At 42.6% G+C, this 16,983-nt stretch overlaps 1 protein-coding gene across 1 annotated transcript; it reads right to left on the minus strand.

The window, feature by feature from the left end:
* Positions 1-570: 570 nt before the first annotated feature.
* Positions 571-14,628, minus strand: LIPG (lipase G, endothelial type; the record flags this gene model as incomplete). The annotated part of the gene is given in 10 exon segments (XM_082275759.1): positions 571-679; positions 892-1,110; positions 2,285-2,408; positions 3,108-3,350; positions 3,919-4,143; positions 6,833-6,944; positions 8,251-8,430; positions 9,725-9,918; positions 14,540-14,612; positions 14,614-14,628. Coding segments are annotated over 10 exon segments (1,494 nt in total).
* Between the last annotated feature and the right edge of the window lie 2,355 nt (positions 14,629-16,983).

Raw genomic sequence — 16,983 nt, forward strand, 5'->3', positions numbered from 1 at the left:
GCTACAGTTTGGAGACCAATGTCCTAGAACAGTGGTCCTGAACCCTGGTGCTCAGGGCCCACTAACAGGCCAGGTTTGCAAGATAACTGAAATCTATCCCAGGTGATATAATTTGCTGCTCAGTGATTGCAGTATTCTAGTCTGCATCTCCCCAAGGTAATACTTAAAATCTGGCCTGTTAGTGGGCCCTGAGGACCGGAGTTGAGGAACACTGTCCTAGAACATTACTATTTAAACCTGCAAATGTTATCATTCAAATCATCAAGTTTGAAAGAACTAAAATCAGTCTATACTCTAAACCGTAGAAAAATGACTACGGCTAGTAAACATTTCTGAATCAGGATTTCAGTGGAGTTTGAAGAGAAATGTGATCTTGGCAGTTGGAACAAATCAAAAAAAGGTTTAAAAATCGTCCACACCATTTATCAATTTTTTTCTAAAGCAAGTGTTGTCGCTTATACCAAGGTTATCTATGCAGCCCCCCCAATATTGTACGTGCCTGAACTTGGTTCAAACATTTCTAGAAACCATTCTTTAAAAACCACATAAAGTGATAGTTGGGTTAATTTCTTACCGTTTTCGTGGCTTCACTTCCCAGCCATCTTTACACTTCATAAAGACCAGCTCACCACCAGGAGCTATGCGACTTGCATGAAGATCTGTTAGACAAAAGGTGAACCTAAAACATAATATTTAGAACATATTACATACATTTGTTGAATGGTGAGGTTTTAATAAAAGGAATAAGATTACAAACAATTGGCTTGCATTTACAAATCTTGGTTTTGGTAGCCCATTCATTTGCAAGAGAACAAATAATGGAATAGACTTGACAACATAAGTAAAACTTTTAGCTTTCACACACTGATAAAAAAAGAGGCCTAAACTTACTTCTGTTGTGTTTCTCCAGACTTCACACGGATACGGCGGACATGCAGCTCCCGATCACCGTTGTTGGACGCTGACCAGTAACTCTGCAGGGAGCTCCAGAAGGAGTACCAGGATTGCTTGGTTCCTTCCCAGGTCAGCTTCATAGACAGCAGGTCACCAATGTTTTCTTCAGTGTAAACCAAGAATGTGTTTGTGAAGTTGTAGCCAATCTTCTCAGGCCTAAACATAAAAAGTATTCATGGTCAAAGAAACCTCAACTTCAGACATTTACTGCCTAAATACAACTGCTAGTTCCAGGTTATGGATACACCTTTGAAGACTTAGGAGCCCTGAAATTCAAGGTGCAAAGTATGAAAATTTTATATCAGAGCTAACCTGCCATCTCCCACATTCTCATTGGCCCATCACTATAATACACAACCTTATTGGCCCAAAGAAAAGTACAGTGTGGAGCCCACCAATGTTCCCTTTAAGCTGCGCGCATGCGCGGCCGCGCAGTCTAATTGACGGTCCGGCGCAGCACATATTCAGACCGCGCCGCCGCGTGAAGATGGTGAAGGTAGTGAGCAGTGCGCCCCGAGAGCCCGCCCATTGTGTGACATTAGCGAATGAAAATTCGCTATTGTCACACGAATCCTCCTCCTTGCCAATCATGGAGCGGGTCCTCCTGCTTCCTGATTGGCCGAAAGGCAAACCACCCCATGTCATTGGCCAAGGAGGAGGCAGGAGGACGGAGGAGATGCGGGGACTGAAGAGAAGCTGCCATGAGGTAAGTGCACGGGTCTCGCGGGGGGAGCGCTGGCATCTCTGCATTGATTGGGGGCAATGATGTGGGCACTCTGCATTGATTGGGGGCAATGATGTGGGCACTCTGCATTGATTGGGGGCAATGATGTGGGCACTCTGCATTGACGTCCCTCCCCCATTGCTCAGTCTAAAGGTTTGCGCTCAGAATTTTTTTTATTTGCTCAGCACAGTAAAAAAATTTGAGGGAACATTGGAGCCCACTAGCAGCAGTGTCAGTGTGCTCTGATAGTTTTAAAGGCATGTTATCCACTAAGGAAAGTTAGATGCATAGTATTAATGGTGGCCCTGCAAATAAAAGTGTCACCATAAGAGAAACTCTTGTTGGGCCACTGTGCTTAGTTAGCTGGGGCCTCTACCAGTGGGGTATACACTGTATACAAGAGGCTGGACACCAAGACCATGAGCAAACTTATATAAATCCAAGTCTGGTAGAACAGGTTTTGCCCCCAAGTAGAACAAATTTTCAAAATGGGAAAATGCATGACTTCTAACAGGGTGACCAATAGTTTGTATGCAAAGAGCCTCTAAAAATACATTTTCTAACAGGCGGGTTTAAATCAAGTCAATCAGGTAGGCAAACACTTACACAGTCAAAGACAGAGGGGCAGAGTCATTCACTGTTCCCTGGAGTTTGACAGTGAAAGTCGGTTCTGTGGAGGATTCTTGGTTCTTGTAGTCAAATATGTGCATCTTCAATTGGTAATGGAAAACTGCAAAACAAAGATGAGATGTTAGATAATTAGTCAAGATCAGATGGTTCTGTTAAGTAGAAGTCAAACACCAAACTGGATTAGACATGGAGAAACCAAAATTAATTTCCTAATTGGCAATCCATTTTTAATGCACCACTTTAATTCTTTGCTGCAAGGGCTTAAACCATGCGTTTCCAGGTCCCACTGTTCCTTGCATTCCCATGGAAAGCCACTTTACATTTCCCTGCCTTGGATTACAGCTACTTCCCTTGGCCACACAAGTTCACCTTCATCCATTATACAGGGAAGAATCCTAAAGATATACCCCATACCTAAGGTTGCACAACAGAAGGAAAGTGGGAGATGGGTGTTTTTTGGGGGGGGAATCCAAATATTAATGGAAATAAGACTGTTCTTCTGGTTCCTTTGCCAATTCCAACCCACAAAAGGGACTCTTTTGAAAATGAGGGGGAGAAAACAGTGGTTGCCTCCCTAGACTTTGGTAACCCGGCTTCAAAAAAAAAAATAAAAAAAAAAAAAAAAAAAAATGTAATATGCAGTGCAATGTGACTACAATACATCCAATCCAAGGAGGTACATGCTTCACTTTGGCCAACAATACGAATCTCGGGACTGGGTGCAGAGACCTTTTGGGGGGGGGGGGGGGTGACCATTTTAGGCTGTTGCAGAATCAGGTCACTGCCTACAGCAACATACCTTTGTACGGCATCTGAGCCCTTGTTTTCAGGTACATTTTGCTGTTTCTCTTGCTGGTGCTCTTCCTAGCGTTGTAGCCGATGGCGTTGCAGCGGTTCTTGCGGCAGCTCAGGCAGATTCCCTTCTTGAAGCGATTGGAGTCTGTACACTGGAAGGCAAAGCTCTCCTTGTCTTTATTGATGAGGGAATCCACGAACAGATGGACTGACCTCTCATGCTCACATTTCACCGCATCAGCAATACCTGGAGAACACCAAAATACATTATATTAAAATTTCAAACCAAAGTCATTTAAAGCTTTAGAACAAGCTGATAGGCTAAAGATAGACTCTGGTGTAGAAATAGTGATGCCATTGAGTGGGTGGAGCCCAAAGCAGAGCTAATTTTCCAATCAGCACCATGGCAATAATTTAAAAGTATGATGACTACCATTGATGACCTTGATCCCCTAAAATACTAGCTCCCTGGCAGTCATAAGGATTCAGTAGCTTCAATGCTGCTTGAGCCACTACCGCATAACAAGCATACAGATTCAGATTTTTCTCCATTCTTATTCTGGATTAGGGTCTGAAACTATTGTCTGACCAGCTTGGTATAACTCCCTTCCTCTAGGATTAGGTGGTCAAGGATGAGACATTAGCCTATGACTGGATAGTGAAGGAGAAGCAGCACAGTGAGTTTATATTTCAGTTATTTTGCCTTCTTCAGCTAGTAGCATACTCCTTTCTATACAAGCTCCACGTTAAAAACCCAACAAAAATGTTGTATTACAGAACTCCATTCAGAATTAGCGAAAAGATCTTAAACTTACTGCCAGAAGCGATTGCCCCAAGAACATCGGATATGCCACAGCCTGGCTGAAAGTCTCCACCATTGGGGTAGATATCAATATGGCCAATTGGCATCTGGATGCCAATGCTGACACCCAATGCTTCTCTAGTATACGTGTGAAGAACATCTACAAAATCTGCATCATCAGGGGAAAGACGTTTGTGGGCTTCAACCCCTTCGAACATTGGGCCTGCTGGGTCCAAACCTGCAGGGGAAAAAAAATGTGACAATTAGTGATTCATTCGACCTTTTAAGTAAAGGTCTCTACTATGCAAGGTAAATAAACTAGAGTTGCTAGTATTTATCTACATCCTTAAACAATCCATTGCAGATGGGCGTTCTGCATTTCCAGCTGTGTTCTAAGGAGTCACAACTGTATGCAGCATTGAAGCTGCTTAGATCACTGTTTAAGGTCGGAAGTCACACTGGTCCTAGATGTTGGTCTAAACTCAAAGCAATCAAGGTGATATTTTATGCCTTCAGCTAGGCTTACCCTTGCTGGCAATTCAGTGGTGCAAATGAAAAACATATACGCTTTGGATTGTGACTAGCAGCCAAGTTAAAGGGTTTGTAAACCCTTCCATATATCCAGTGAAGGGATGATGCACCGTGAATAAACTAATCCTCCTACAAGGCAGATACAACCTATCTGCAGGCATCGCGTCTAAGTCTGTTCAAAGTGCCCAAATTTATAAGCTTGTCTGAGAGTTCAGAAGTAGGAGCTGAAGTTACACTCTGTAGAGCTCAGTGATGAGAGTTCTGAGAGCTGATTGGAGGAAAGGGATACAATGCCCCCTCCACACAGCAAAAAGGAACATAGCTGGGGCTGTCAGTCAGCTGGAGGTCCCTCCCCTGTTAACTTTTTTCTCTTGGTGTTAGGAAAACCTTTTTAAGAAGCAGCTCATGCTGATAGAGGAAGGAAGCAGCAGAGAGAAATGACACTTAGTGCTCTTGAGACGAGTACACATTATAGAGGGATATGCTTTGTTCATATTTCATGTCTGAGTTTTACAACCACTTAAAATCTCATCAATCAGCTGAGAAAGCCAATCAGAAAACACATGGATAGGAGTGATGTCATCTGCACTATGGGAGCGGTTCCTAGGGAGAACTTGCTGCTGTTTCAAGAGTTGGTTAGAAAACCTAAAGCCCATTTCCAGAAAACTTGAGAAATGCTTATTTAGGTCTAGGGGAAAATTAGATTCTTACCTGATCCTCAGCACTGCTAGACCAGTTCCCACAGCTTCCATCTTCACCCCCCCCCCCATACTCCTCCTCCCATCCAATGTCCTGACATCAAGACCAATGTGGGGTCCATGCACTGGACGTGAGGACGCCAAGGGACAGTCCCACTGCCAGAACATGAAGGAGGGACGTCTGTTAGAGAGTGCAGGATCAGGCAAATGTTTTTACTCCCCCTTAGACCTAAACAAGCAGTTTCCTGGAGTGTGCCTGCAGTTTTTCCAAGTTTCCTGGAGTTGGGCTTTAGGATCCTGCAGCTAGAGGACGAAACCTTTCAATAGGATTTTTATGCAGAAAAATATTTAAATTGTCTTACGACTAATGCTATAATAGCACAACTTAAAAATAATCTGATCAATATTTAGTTTCCCACAAGAGACTTTATTCTTCACCAGTACAGTTAAATCTGTTTAAAGCGGCGAGTAAGCTTAAAATTACAATGAGGATTAAAAGGATAACATTCAGGAGGAAAACAACGTAAAATATATAATTTGGCTCGGTTCCCGATGGTAGCACATTTTCTAAACATTGGCAGTATCTGGCATGTAGGGTATGAATACAAGCTTTTTTTTAAAGGAACTTGTAAGTACAGACATAAAAACTGACTTTGGGGACTTCTTTTTATGTGCCTGCTGGATCATGTACCCTGTTCCCTTTGAATAAAATCCCCAGTGTGCCTGCCAATCCCCCTATTAAAAACTGACCACCCTAGGCATAAGAGTACAGCATTATCCATTCTCTAGCTGTGCTGGGAACTCAGCCTGCTCTCCTCCAATAATCAGACTTGTCCTTACATATACATTTAGAAAGGTTAATTATGCCTAAATTTTACTTCCAATATTGTAAAGTTTTGTAGAGGCTCCAGTATCATTACATGCAGGGCTTTTTTCAGCTGGAACGCAGTTCTGGCACCTCTAGCACTGAATGTATGCCATGGCAAGGGGTGCTAGAGGGTCTACTGATGCCGGATCTATTGATGCTGGAGGGGGTCTATTTTTGGATGGCAATCTATTGTTGCTGGTGGAGGATATTTTGATACTGTGGGTTAATTGTTGCTGGAAGGGATCTACTGTTTGGGGAGGGGGGGGGGTCTACTGTTGCTGGCTGCTAGAGAGTCTATTGATGCTGGCTGATGGGAGATATCTTGCTGCTGCTGGGGGTCTATTGCTGCCGGCTGTGGGGGGGGGGGGGGAGAGAAAATCAATGTTATTGCTTTTCTTGTTATCATAACCAAATTCCATACATTCCACTACAAAATTATACTTGGCTCTATATTCTCTAAAAGGGGCTGTACTGGAAGCTGGGTAGGGGGTGGATCCAAGTGTTGGTGCTCAGAGGTTGGAAGGGGGTGGAACCAAGGGTCAGTGCTCGGAGGTTGGAACCAAGGGTTAGTGCTCGGAGGTTGGAAGGGGGTGGAACCAAGGGTCAGTGCTCGGAGGTGGGTAGGGGGCGGAGACACAAAGTAACTTAGAAAGGGGGGTTCCTGCACCTTTTCTCTGAGAAAAAAAGCCCTGATTACATATACACATTATCTGAACTTGAATTTTAGATCGGCTGGTCTATTAATACAATACTGTTACTTGCAAGACAGAACAGAGGACTATGTTCATGTAAAAAAGGTGTGAAGAAGCTTGACATAGGTCATCATATACCTGTAATACGTCCAATTGTTCCATTCACGTAGTTACCAGAAAACCCAGCAACATGCGCCCCAAGACTGTACCCAATGAGATGGACATTTTGGAGGGACAAATTTGCTTTCTCCTGTAAAGATAGAGAGACTATTTAATAAATACACTTAATATAAAGCCATATACAAAAAAAATGTTGCATTCCATCAACTACATTACAGAGAATTTTGGGCCTACTGTAAACAGCTGAAGGGCCTCTTTTGAAAGTTGTAACCAATGTGTCCAGCACTCCTATTTGGTTAACACTGCTTAAAGCAGGAAAAGACTAGAATGTTAAAAATACACAGGAGTGCAGGAGCCTTGAGGGTATCATGGTGACCTTTCCAAGAGACAAATGGAACCAGCTGCACAAGGCAACTAAAGCTGGATACACACTATACAACTTTTGTGGTTAGATTTCTTTCAGATTTACCTTTTCTATGTAGTGCAAGGGCCTGCCAGATTGCATACAAATTGAAAGTGTTTAGGTTTGACCTCATATTATATGGTTTTGGTAAGTCTAAAGGAAAAAGTCTTAGAAAACTGTATAGTGTGTATGGCCCATTAGTTTAATGGTGAAAGGAGCATGAGTAGCGAGACAATCTTTAGACTAAATTCAGGATTTCACTCCAACAAAAAACTGTCAAGAGAACAGATCTGTGGACAAAGAAGAGGAGAAGGGACCCAAACAAAATGTTCTGAAGGACCCAAATTTTATCTTTTACCCTCTCATACAACACAATGAATGTTGCCTATGGGAATGCCGATATTTGAGATTTTTAGACTCAAAAAAGGCAAGAAGGAAAAGTTGCATTGAGCAGAGAGATAAGCAAGAGGGTGGATGGTGAATGGTAAAATATCTTCAGGAGAACCGGTTTTGAATTTTAGATTAGGTGGAGAAAATGTAAATGTAGAGAAAATGTAAATGTAGACTTTGCCAAGTTTTAATGTGGTCTGTATCTCCACCGGGGAGATTTATCACCATCTGTACTGGTAATCTACAGTCAAGAAATACCCAAGAAATAAAGCAATGAAAGTACAAAATGTTTGAGTTGACTCCAGAACAAGGAGGTAAAAGGAAATCTTGTTGACACTTGTTCCAGTTACAATGGTCCAAGATGGTCAATAATCCTTCCAGTTACAATGGTCTAAGAGGGTCAATAACCCTTCCAGTCACAATGGTCTAAGAGGGTCAATAACCCTTCCAGTGGAAGATTTAACTTGTGGTTGCACCTTTGGGAGAGAAAATAAAGGATTTTTCCCAATGGGACACAAAAAAAAAAAAAAATAATATTATTATTATTAACAACAACAACAACCTGACAGGGGGTTTACCATTGGCCCTAATGGGAATTTTGGTTTCCAAATTTAAGGGACTTCCACACCAAAAGGTAAGTTACCTGTAACCAGTCCATCAGTCTGGCAGTCTCGCTTCCAACAAACTTTGTGTTATTAACAGCATCTGGGTACAGCTGATGGGCAAGAAACATCCAGTCCACCACGATGATGTTGGCAAATGGTTCTCTCTCCTGAAGAGCCAAAACCAGATTTTGCAACCAGTTCTCAAAGAGCCCACTCATCTGAAGAGGAGAAAAAAAAAAAAAAAAACATGGGGATTTAGCGAAAGTTGGCACAAGTCTACGTCCTACAATAATGAAACACTGACTGAACAGAAGAGGCTGTACACAATGCACATAAGTCATTTGTCTCCCAAACAAACACAAAAGTTGGATAGTTGAGGTTTAAGAGACTTGACTAATAATCAGCATTTAGGCTCTGTAATAAATACAGTTCCTACAACTTGGAAGGACTGATTTGCATTGCACATTGGACCTGTGATAAATCCCATGTTGCCCTGTGGCTCTTATTACATCCCTGTGATTGACCCCCAACTGAAAAAAAGTCTTATGTACAACTTGTGACAATTGACTTTTAGAGTCACCAAACCATTCCCTTTCTCTACATCCTCCAGCAGCTGCAAAAATCACAGCTATGGGAGAGATCACACAATGCACGAGGGCCATTTTAATAAACATTGAAAGTCCTGAAAACAGACGGATCTAAGCAAGGGAGCCCGCAAGGTAATCCATGTGAACGGGTTTTGGTGTATTGTTAAATCCAATGAAGAAACCTTTAATTGCTGCCTATGTGAGGGTCAAAACCAGCCTCTCAACCAGGATTCCATGGAACCCAAAAAAAAAAAAAAAAAAAAAAAAAAAAAAGGTACCTCCAGAAGTTGCTAAGGGTTCCTTAAGCATGAGCAGTTTTTCTCTCTCTCTCTCTCTCTCTCTCTCTCTCTCTCTCTGAGAAGAAAGCACTAACACCAATGATATTTTGCACTATTGTATGGGGAACATTCTTCCCATTGACCACCAATGAAAGAACCATTCTTCCCACCGACTACTAGGCTAATGTATTACGAGCTGCTAATATAGTAGTTACTGGAATGGGTTCCCTGAAACAAGAGTTATTTCATTTCAAGGGTTCCTCCATGGTTACAAGGTTGAGAATGGCTGGTCTAAACATTCACATAGTGGTGAAAACAAGCCGACATAGGGCGCAGTGATACAAGATGGTGGACACAAGCTCATAAAGTAACTGTTTAATCATCATTGATTCTAACTTTATTAATTTGCAGGGTCTGGAACCACGCGCATCATAAAGAAGGACATTGTATCAATGTTATCTTGGGGGGGGGGGGGGGGGGTTACAACAAAAATCAACCAACCACCAAAACAGGTTTCCTTCTTGTGCAATCTTAGATTTGCCAATACATACTTAGCATCTGATTGCATGGATCAAAGGAAAGAGACTGGCTTTCACTGTATAATACTAAGTAGTAGGACTCCCAATTGTTCACAGAAAAGTACTCACAGTCCACCCATGGATAACAATGAAGGTCTTGGCAGAGGTGTTGTAATTGCAGTTCTGCAGGCACTCGTCATTCCCTGGATCCAGGTAGCAGCCTTCATCAGGATTGGAAGAGAAGCGGGCATTAAACTGGACATGGGGTTTCTTGGCAGCCAGATCTTCATCGGCATCTTTCAGTAAGTTGGTAATTGTGTCATCTACAAGAAGCAAATGAAGAAAGGTCAATTATACAGGATTTATAGAACGCCAACAGTTTGGATAGCACTTTATAACAAAAAGAGGGAGACCATACAGTCACAATAGGAAAAGCCAAGCCTGGCTCATGAGCTTACACTCTTAAGACCCCTTTCACACTTGTATGACCTGAAAGTCATGTGACTTTGACTCGACTTGAAGGAATGCCTCAAGTTGCATCAAAGTCAGACCGAAGTAGTGCAGAGACTACTTTGAAGTCGATGCTACTTGAAGTCGCACAGTTATGAATGGAACTCACTGGAAATCACGGGGTATAACTTGTCATGCGACTTTGCAGTCCCAAGTCACACAAGTATAAAAGGGGTGTTAACTGATGCCAACAGGTAATAAAGTTTCACCCCAGTGTGCATTATGAAAAATTAAAGCCTGCTTTTTGGAGGGGTTTAAAAAAAAAAAAAAAAAAATTTAAACAAGAGTGCCAGTGTAGCTTGATATATACAATATTAAATCTGAGGGCCAACGTAAGATGCTGTATTCCTAGGAATGCATGCAGCAACCCATAGATACCCAAAGCATGTAGCTTTAATGAAAAGTGAGACTGCATGTCAAATGGTTAGTACCTTCAAGTAAGGAAAAAAAAAAAAAAAAAACACACATACATATTTGGGTTTTCATTACTTTTTTTTCTTATTGGTTGAGCCAGGTGATTATTATATTATATATATATATATATACACACACACACTTTTTTTTTTTCTTGCAAAGATTATAAATCTAAAAATAAAAATTTAAAAAAAGGTCTTCATACACTTTTAAAGATTCCTGTCTAGTGGGGAACATTCCAGTTTTGTTTGTTGGCAAGTATGCGTGGTGCATGTTCTGCTGTGTGTATTATTTGACAACAGCATACTCAAACACGGAAAAGCATTGCATACACTTGACAGCTGGCAAGACTGATACATCAAGAGCCTGCATGGTCCTCGGCCGGGTAGCATGCAATCGTTTTCCATGGTGGGGGGGGGGGGGGGATGGGGGCCATGACAAAAAAAAAAAAAAATAAAAAAAAAAAGCTTGCATTGATCTCCCAAATTTAGCATACATTCATTTTTTTGGGGTAGAGGGACTGCGAAATTCAAAGCAACTATGCAGATGAGCCCAGAACAAGAAAATTTGCAACAAATCGCACAAGAATCCAATACTGATTAGGTGCCAAGGCTAAGCCAAGTAAGTAGGTATCATTATCTAAAAAAACTACCACACTGCTCTCTTGAGGCCAATATTAGGTACTACAACACGTGACAAGTATCTTTGAAGCATCATTTGAAGTCCAAGTGAAATGTAAATCTGCAGCATGCTTTCTGACACACCCGCATGATCAAGTTCACTGCAGGCGGAAACAAAAGAAGCAGTAATTACTGAACACAAGCCGTGAGAGTCCCAATGGTCTATTTACTCTCAAAACAATTCAGCTTGAAGAAACCAGTTATTAAATCAGCCTAATGTAACAGATATGATTGTAGGGTTTGCATTAAGCGACTCTCTGAAAAGTCAATGAAAACTATTTCATACAGAGTGTTACAAGAAAAAAATCGGAGTTAAAGTGTGTGAAAATGTATTTATTTTTTGGGGACATTTTTTGCATACATTTTATTTTGCCAGAAAGACGCCACTAACTGCATGCATGCAGTCCAATTATGACAATTTTTAAACAATGGGGGGGGGGGGGGGGGGGGGCTTCAAGATTGTATAATAATGCTGAGTTCTTAAAGACATCTGAGCCACTGGCGGAATACGCCAGAGAATAGAGCTTCCAATGTGTTCATTCCTGGTAGAGTGGCGTTTTGCATAATGAGACATCTGCCTGATAAACTGCAACAATGGAACAACGGCGCCTAGTCCGTTCTGACTGCACCTGTAACAAATGGTTTACAAAAATATAGAAATGCTGGTATTTAATGATGGGAGGGGGAATAACTGTTAGAGGAATTAGATGTTGACAAGCTGGAGACTTAAGGCCCGTACACACGTACCGATCGTCGGCATACAAACGTCGGTGGACGAAGGATCTGCCGATTGTACGCGTGTTAGTATGGTGCCTCCGACAGATGTCTGCGCACAATCCGCGGACAAAAGTCTTTCGTGCAAACATGAAAATATATGTATGCCGACACCAGAACGGACGATTGTTCGCCTGTCAGTACAGAATTCGGCCGACAGACCGCAGATTTGCAAGACTGGGCATGCTCAGAAAATAGAAAACACAGGGAAAGTTAACCATTACATGACATCACTTCTGCAGTCGGCGGAAAAAATTCTTGTGCTGTCCTTGTGCTGTCTTTGCACTTTTCAGCAGACACCGACATCCCGGGGAGAAAAGAGGAACATTTGTAAGCCGACCATCGGTACGTGTGTACGGGGCTTAAGACTAGTTTGGTAAATTAATGCTGGTCCAACACAAAAAAAAAAATTATAATATATATATATATATATATATATATATATATATATATATATATATATATATATATATATATATATATATATTTTTTTTTTTTTTTTAATAAAAATTGATCAAAGTATACAAAATGTTTAAAAATTGAATAACTATTAATATTTAAAAAATAATGAATATATATATATATATATATATATATATATATATATATATACATACATACACACACAAACAATAATAAATTATTAAAAATGGATCAAAATTATAAAGTATACAAAATAATAAAATTATTAATACATAAAGAAAGCAACTATTAATACATTTCTTGCTATAGTCATAAAAAAAAAAAAAAAAAAAAAAAAAAAAAAAAGAAGAAGGGTTGTGATCAGATAATGAACATAAAATAAGATAAAAATAAGATAAAAACTAGGTAGCTTAGGGACAATGCAACTGTTTAGGTTTTAGTCTGAGCTTGTAGATCACAAAAGAAAAAAACCTTATTATTATTATTATTATTATTTTTTTTATAATAATAATAATAATAATAATAATAATAATAATAATAATAATAATAATATATACTATATATTTATGCTTGTGTTGTGCACTTCTTTCTAGTTTTCAATGGAGAACACACAAAACAAACGAATCAGGAGAGACTGTCATTATACACCTTAAATAAAGGTCACTCTCCCAATAGGAACTGTTGATGAAGGTTGCATTTGCATGCTTAGCTGTTTTTTTGGAGGGAAGCATGCTGGGCACATCCAACATTTCAATTACCAAATAGATCAAAATTGCCAAGCCTGTGGCTGACATAAGTGAATAGGATCAGCACCAAGACAGAGGTGTGTACTATATGTATGCCATTTATGGCTCCTCCAGAAGCCGCAATGTAGCCCAGATCAGGCAATGGACACTATTTAATGGGCAGAAGCCAACTCAGAGACAAGCTACTGAGTTACTTCACAAAAACTAAAAAAAAAAAAAAAAAAAAAAAAGAAGAATATATACACAAAAGTTCAGCAAAGCTAGCAATCAACTAGATGACAGACAGAAATAAACATTGATGGCTCCAGAAGCCAATATGTAGCCCAGCTCAGGCAATTGACACGTCACACGATCAATGGGCAGAAGCGACACAAGCTATTGAGTTACTACACACAAAATAAACAAATAAAAACCCAAAACATACAAAACAGTTCAGCAAAGCCAGCAATCAACTAGAAGACTGACAGATATAAAAATATTTATGGCACCTCCAGAAGCTCAGTGAACAAATAGGCAGCCAGAAACTCAGGAGCACGCTACAGTTATTGGAATACAATATATATATATATATACATACACATACACACACAATTCAGCAAAGAATGCAATCAGCTAGAAGAGGACAGATCCATATTGGGGATTTATTATGGCACCTCCTGAAGCCAGAGCGAAGCTCAGCTCATGGACCCCTTCTATGGGCTGTAAGTAACTGGGGGGGGGGGGGGGGGCAAGCTAAGAATGAGTTACTACACAAACTATATAAAATCTATACAAACAAAGCAAGCAAATAACTAGAATAGGACAGATACATTCATAGTCTATAGTCACTGATTTATGGCACCTACAGAAGCCATGGTGTAGCTCAGCCCAGGCACTGGACCAATCCAATATGTAAAGAAGTTCAGGAAAGCATATAACATCCCCCCCCCCCATGCAGCCTCTATGGGCCATCCAGTGATTGGAAGACAGAGCCACGTGTCCTCCATTCATTCCCCAGCAGCAGAGTCTTCCTCCTCCTCCCTCCAGGTGAGGGCACCTCCATACCCTTCCCTCCAGGGGTGAGGGGGCACCTCCATACCCTTCCCTCCAGGGGTGAGGGGGCACCTCCATACCCTTCCCTCCAGGGGGTGAGGGGCACCTCCATACCCTTCCCTCCAGGGGTGAGGGGGCACCTCCATACCCTTCCCTCCAGGGGTGAGGGGGCACCTCCATACCCTTCCCTCCAGGGGTGAGGGGGGCACCTCCATACCCTTCCCTCCAGGGGTGAGGGGGCACCTCCATACCCTTCCCTCCAGGGGGTGAGGGCACCTCCATACCCTTCCCTCCAGGGGGTGAGGACACCTCCATACCCTTCCCTCCATTGGTGAGGACACCTCCATACCCTTCCCTCCACTCACCTTTGAGCAATCCTTCCTCAGCCAGCAGAGAAGCCTCTGTAGACAGTACAGTCAGCACCAGGCACAGAACCCCGGACCCACATCCTCATTGCCGGCTCTATAGAGGGATCCCTGTGTGTGGAGGAGGAGTTCGGTGGTACAATGTATGGGGGTGTCCAGCGGCTGCTTCTCATTGAATGAATGCAGGGAAGGAGAAGCGGCTGGTTAATACTTCGGCTCGGGTCACATGACCATCAGCAGATCTCTCTGCCCCATCTCGCCTGCTGATTGGTCACGCCTCTCACACGCCCTCAACTTGTGAATGGAAGAGAAGGAGCAGCACCTTCCATGTGCTGTCACCGGACCATCTACCCATACACTGCCAGAGACACCGGGTACTGCTAACGGACATACACTATACAATCACATCGTACGATCCACATTATAATGGCCATACACTATACAATCACATCGTACGATCCACATTATAATGGACATACACTATGCAAGCACATCGTACAATCCCCATTATAATGGATCATACACTATACAATCACATCAAACAATATCCCTCTTCTCTTCTCTTCCCCCTATTCACTCTCTTCTCTTTTCTATCTTCTCCTCTCTTCTCTCCTCTATTTTCCCTCCCTTCTCCCCTTTCCTCTCCTCCCTCTTCTCTCTCCTCTCTCCCCCTCCTCACTCTCTTGTATCTCTTCTCTCTCCACTCCTCACTCCTCTCTCTCTTCTCCTTGCCTCACTCTCTTCTCTCTTCCCCCCCCCCCCACTCACTATCTTCTCTCTACTCTCTCCTCTCTTCCCTCCTCTCTCCCCTCTCCTCTCCAACCTCTCTCCTCTCCTCCCTCCCTCTCTTCTCTATCTTCCCTACTCTCTCCCCTCTCCTCTCCTCCCTCTCTCCTCTCCTCCCTCGCCCTCTTCTCTATCTTCCCTACTCTCTCCCTCTCCTCTCCTCCCTCTCTCCTCTCCTCCCTCGCCCTCTTCTCTATCTTCCCTACTCTCTCCCCTCTCCTCCCTCTCTCCTGTCTTCTCTCCTCTCTCCCCCTCCTCACTCTCTTGTATCTCTACTCATCTCTCTCTTCTCTCCTCTCCTCACTCTCCACTCCTCACTCTCTTCTCTCTCCTCCCTCACTCTCTTCTTTTGTCACTGTTTCCTCTCCTCACTCTCTTTTCTCTCCTCTCCCTCACTCTCTCCTCTCCTCTCCTCACTCCTTGCTCTCCTCTTCTCTCCTCTCTCCACTCTCTTCTCTCTCTCCTCTCCCCACTCCTCACTCTCTCGTCTCTCCACTCCAATCTCTTTTCTTCCCTCTCCTCTCTTCTCTCCCTCTCCTTTGTCTCCTCTCCTCACTCTCTTTTCTCCTCTTTCCTCTCCTCATTCTTTTCACTCTCTACTCCTTACTCCTATCTCTCTCCTCTCACTCTCTTCTCTCTCCTCACTCTCTTCTTGTTCCTCTCTCCACTCCTCACTCTCCTCTCTCTCTCCTCTCTTCTCTTTTCTCTCCTCTCCTCACTCTCTCTCTCTCTCCTCTCTCTCTCTCTTCTCCCCACTCCTCACTCTCTTCTCTCTCCTCTCCTCACTCTTCTCTCTCCTCCCCAATCTTCACTCTCCTCTCCTCACTCTCTTCTCTCTCCTCTCTCTCTCTCTTCTCCCCACTCCTCACTCTCTTCTCTCTCCTCTCCTCACTCTTCTCTTCTCTCTCCTCCCCAATCTTCACTCTCCTCTCCTCACTCTCTTCTCTCTCCTCTCCTTACTTACTTTCTTTTCTCTTTTCTCCTCTTTCTCACTCTCTTCTCTCTCATCTCCTCACTCCTCTCTTCTCTGCTCTCCTCACTCTCTTCCCTCTTCTCTCCTCACTCTCTTCTCTCCTCACTCTCTTTCTCTTTACTCTCTCCTCTCCTCATTCTCTTCTCTCTGTACACTCTTCCTGATCCCTCTCCTCTCCTCGCCTCTCTATCTTCTCTCTTTTCTCTCCTTTCCTCACTCTCTCCTCTCTTCTCCTCTCCTCACCTCTCTATCTTCTCTCTTTTCTCTCCTTTCCTCACTCTCTCCTCTCTTCTCCTCTCCTCGCCTCTCTATCTTCGCTCTTTTCTCTCCTTTCCTCACTCTCTCCTCTCCTCTTCCCTCTCCTCTCCTCTCCACTCCATACTCTCCTCTCTCTTTCTCTCTGTATATACTGAATATTTCTGCACCCCCCCCCCCCATGAAATCCTGATCCCATCTATGAGTAGTGGAATGAACTCCAGGTCTCACTCCTTATATACAGGAACAGATATGATATTTCTCAGGTGCTCAATCTAGAAATGTTTTCCTCCATCTCCTTACCCTTCCTATGGCTAACCAAGACTGAATAAGCACTGAGATGGATGCCACTGATTTTAAACACCCCCCCCCCCCCAAATAAAATATATATATACAGTATATGCAGTGGGTATAGAAAAGAATCACCCCC

This window comes from Pelophylax lessonae (assembly GCF_965119305.1).
Source record: "Pelophylax lessonae genome assembly, chromosome: 1".
Classification (NCBI taxonomy): domain Eukaryota; kingdom Metazoa; phylum Chordata; class Amphibia; order Anura; family Ranidae; genus Pelophylax; species Pelophylax lessonae.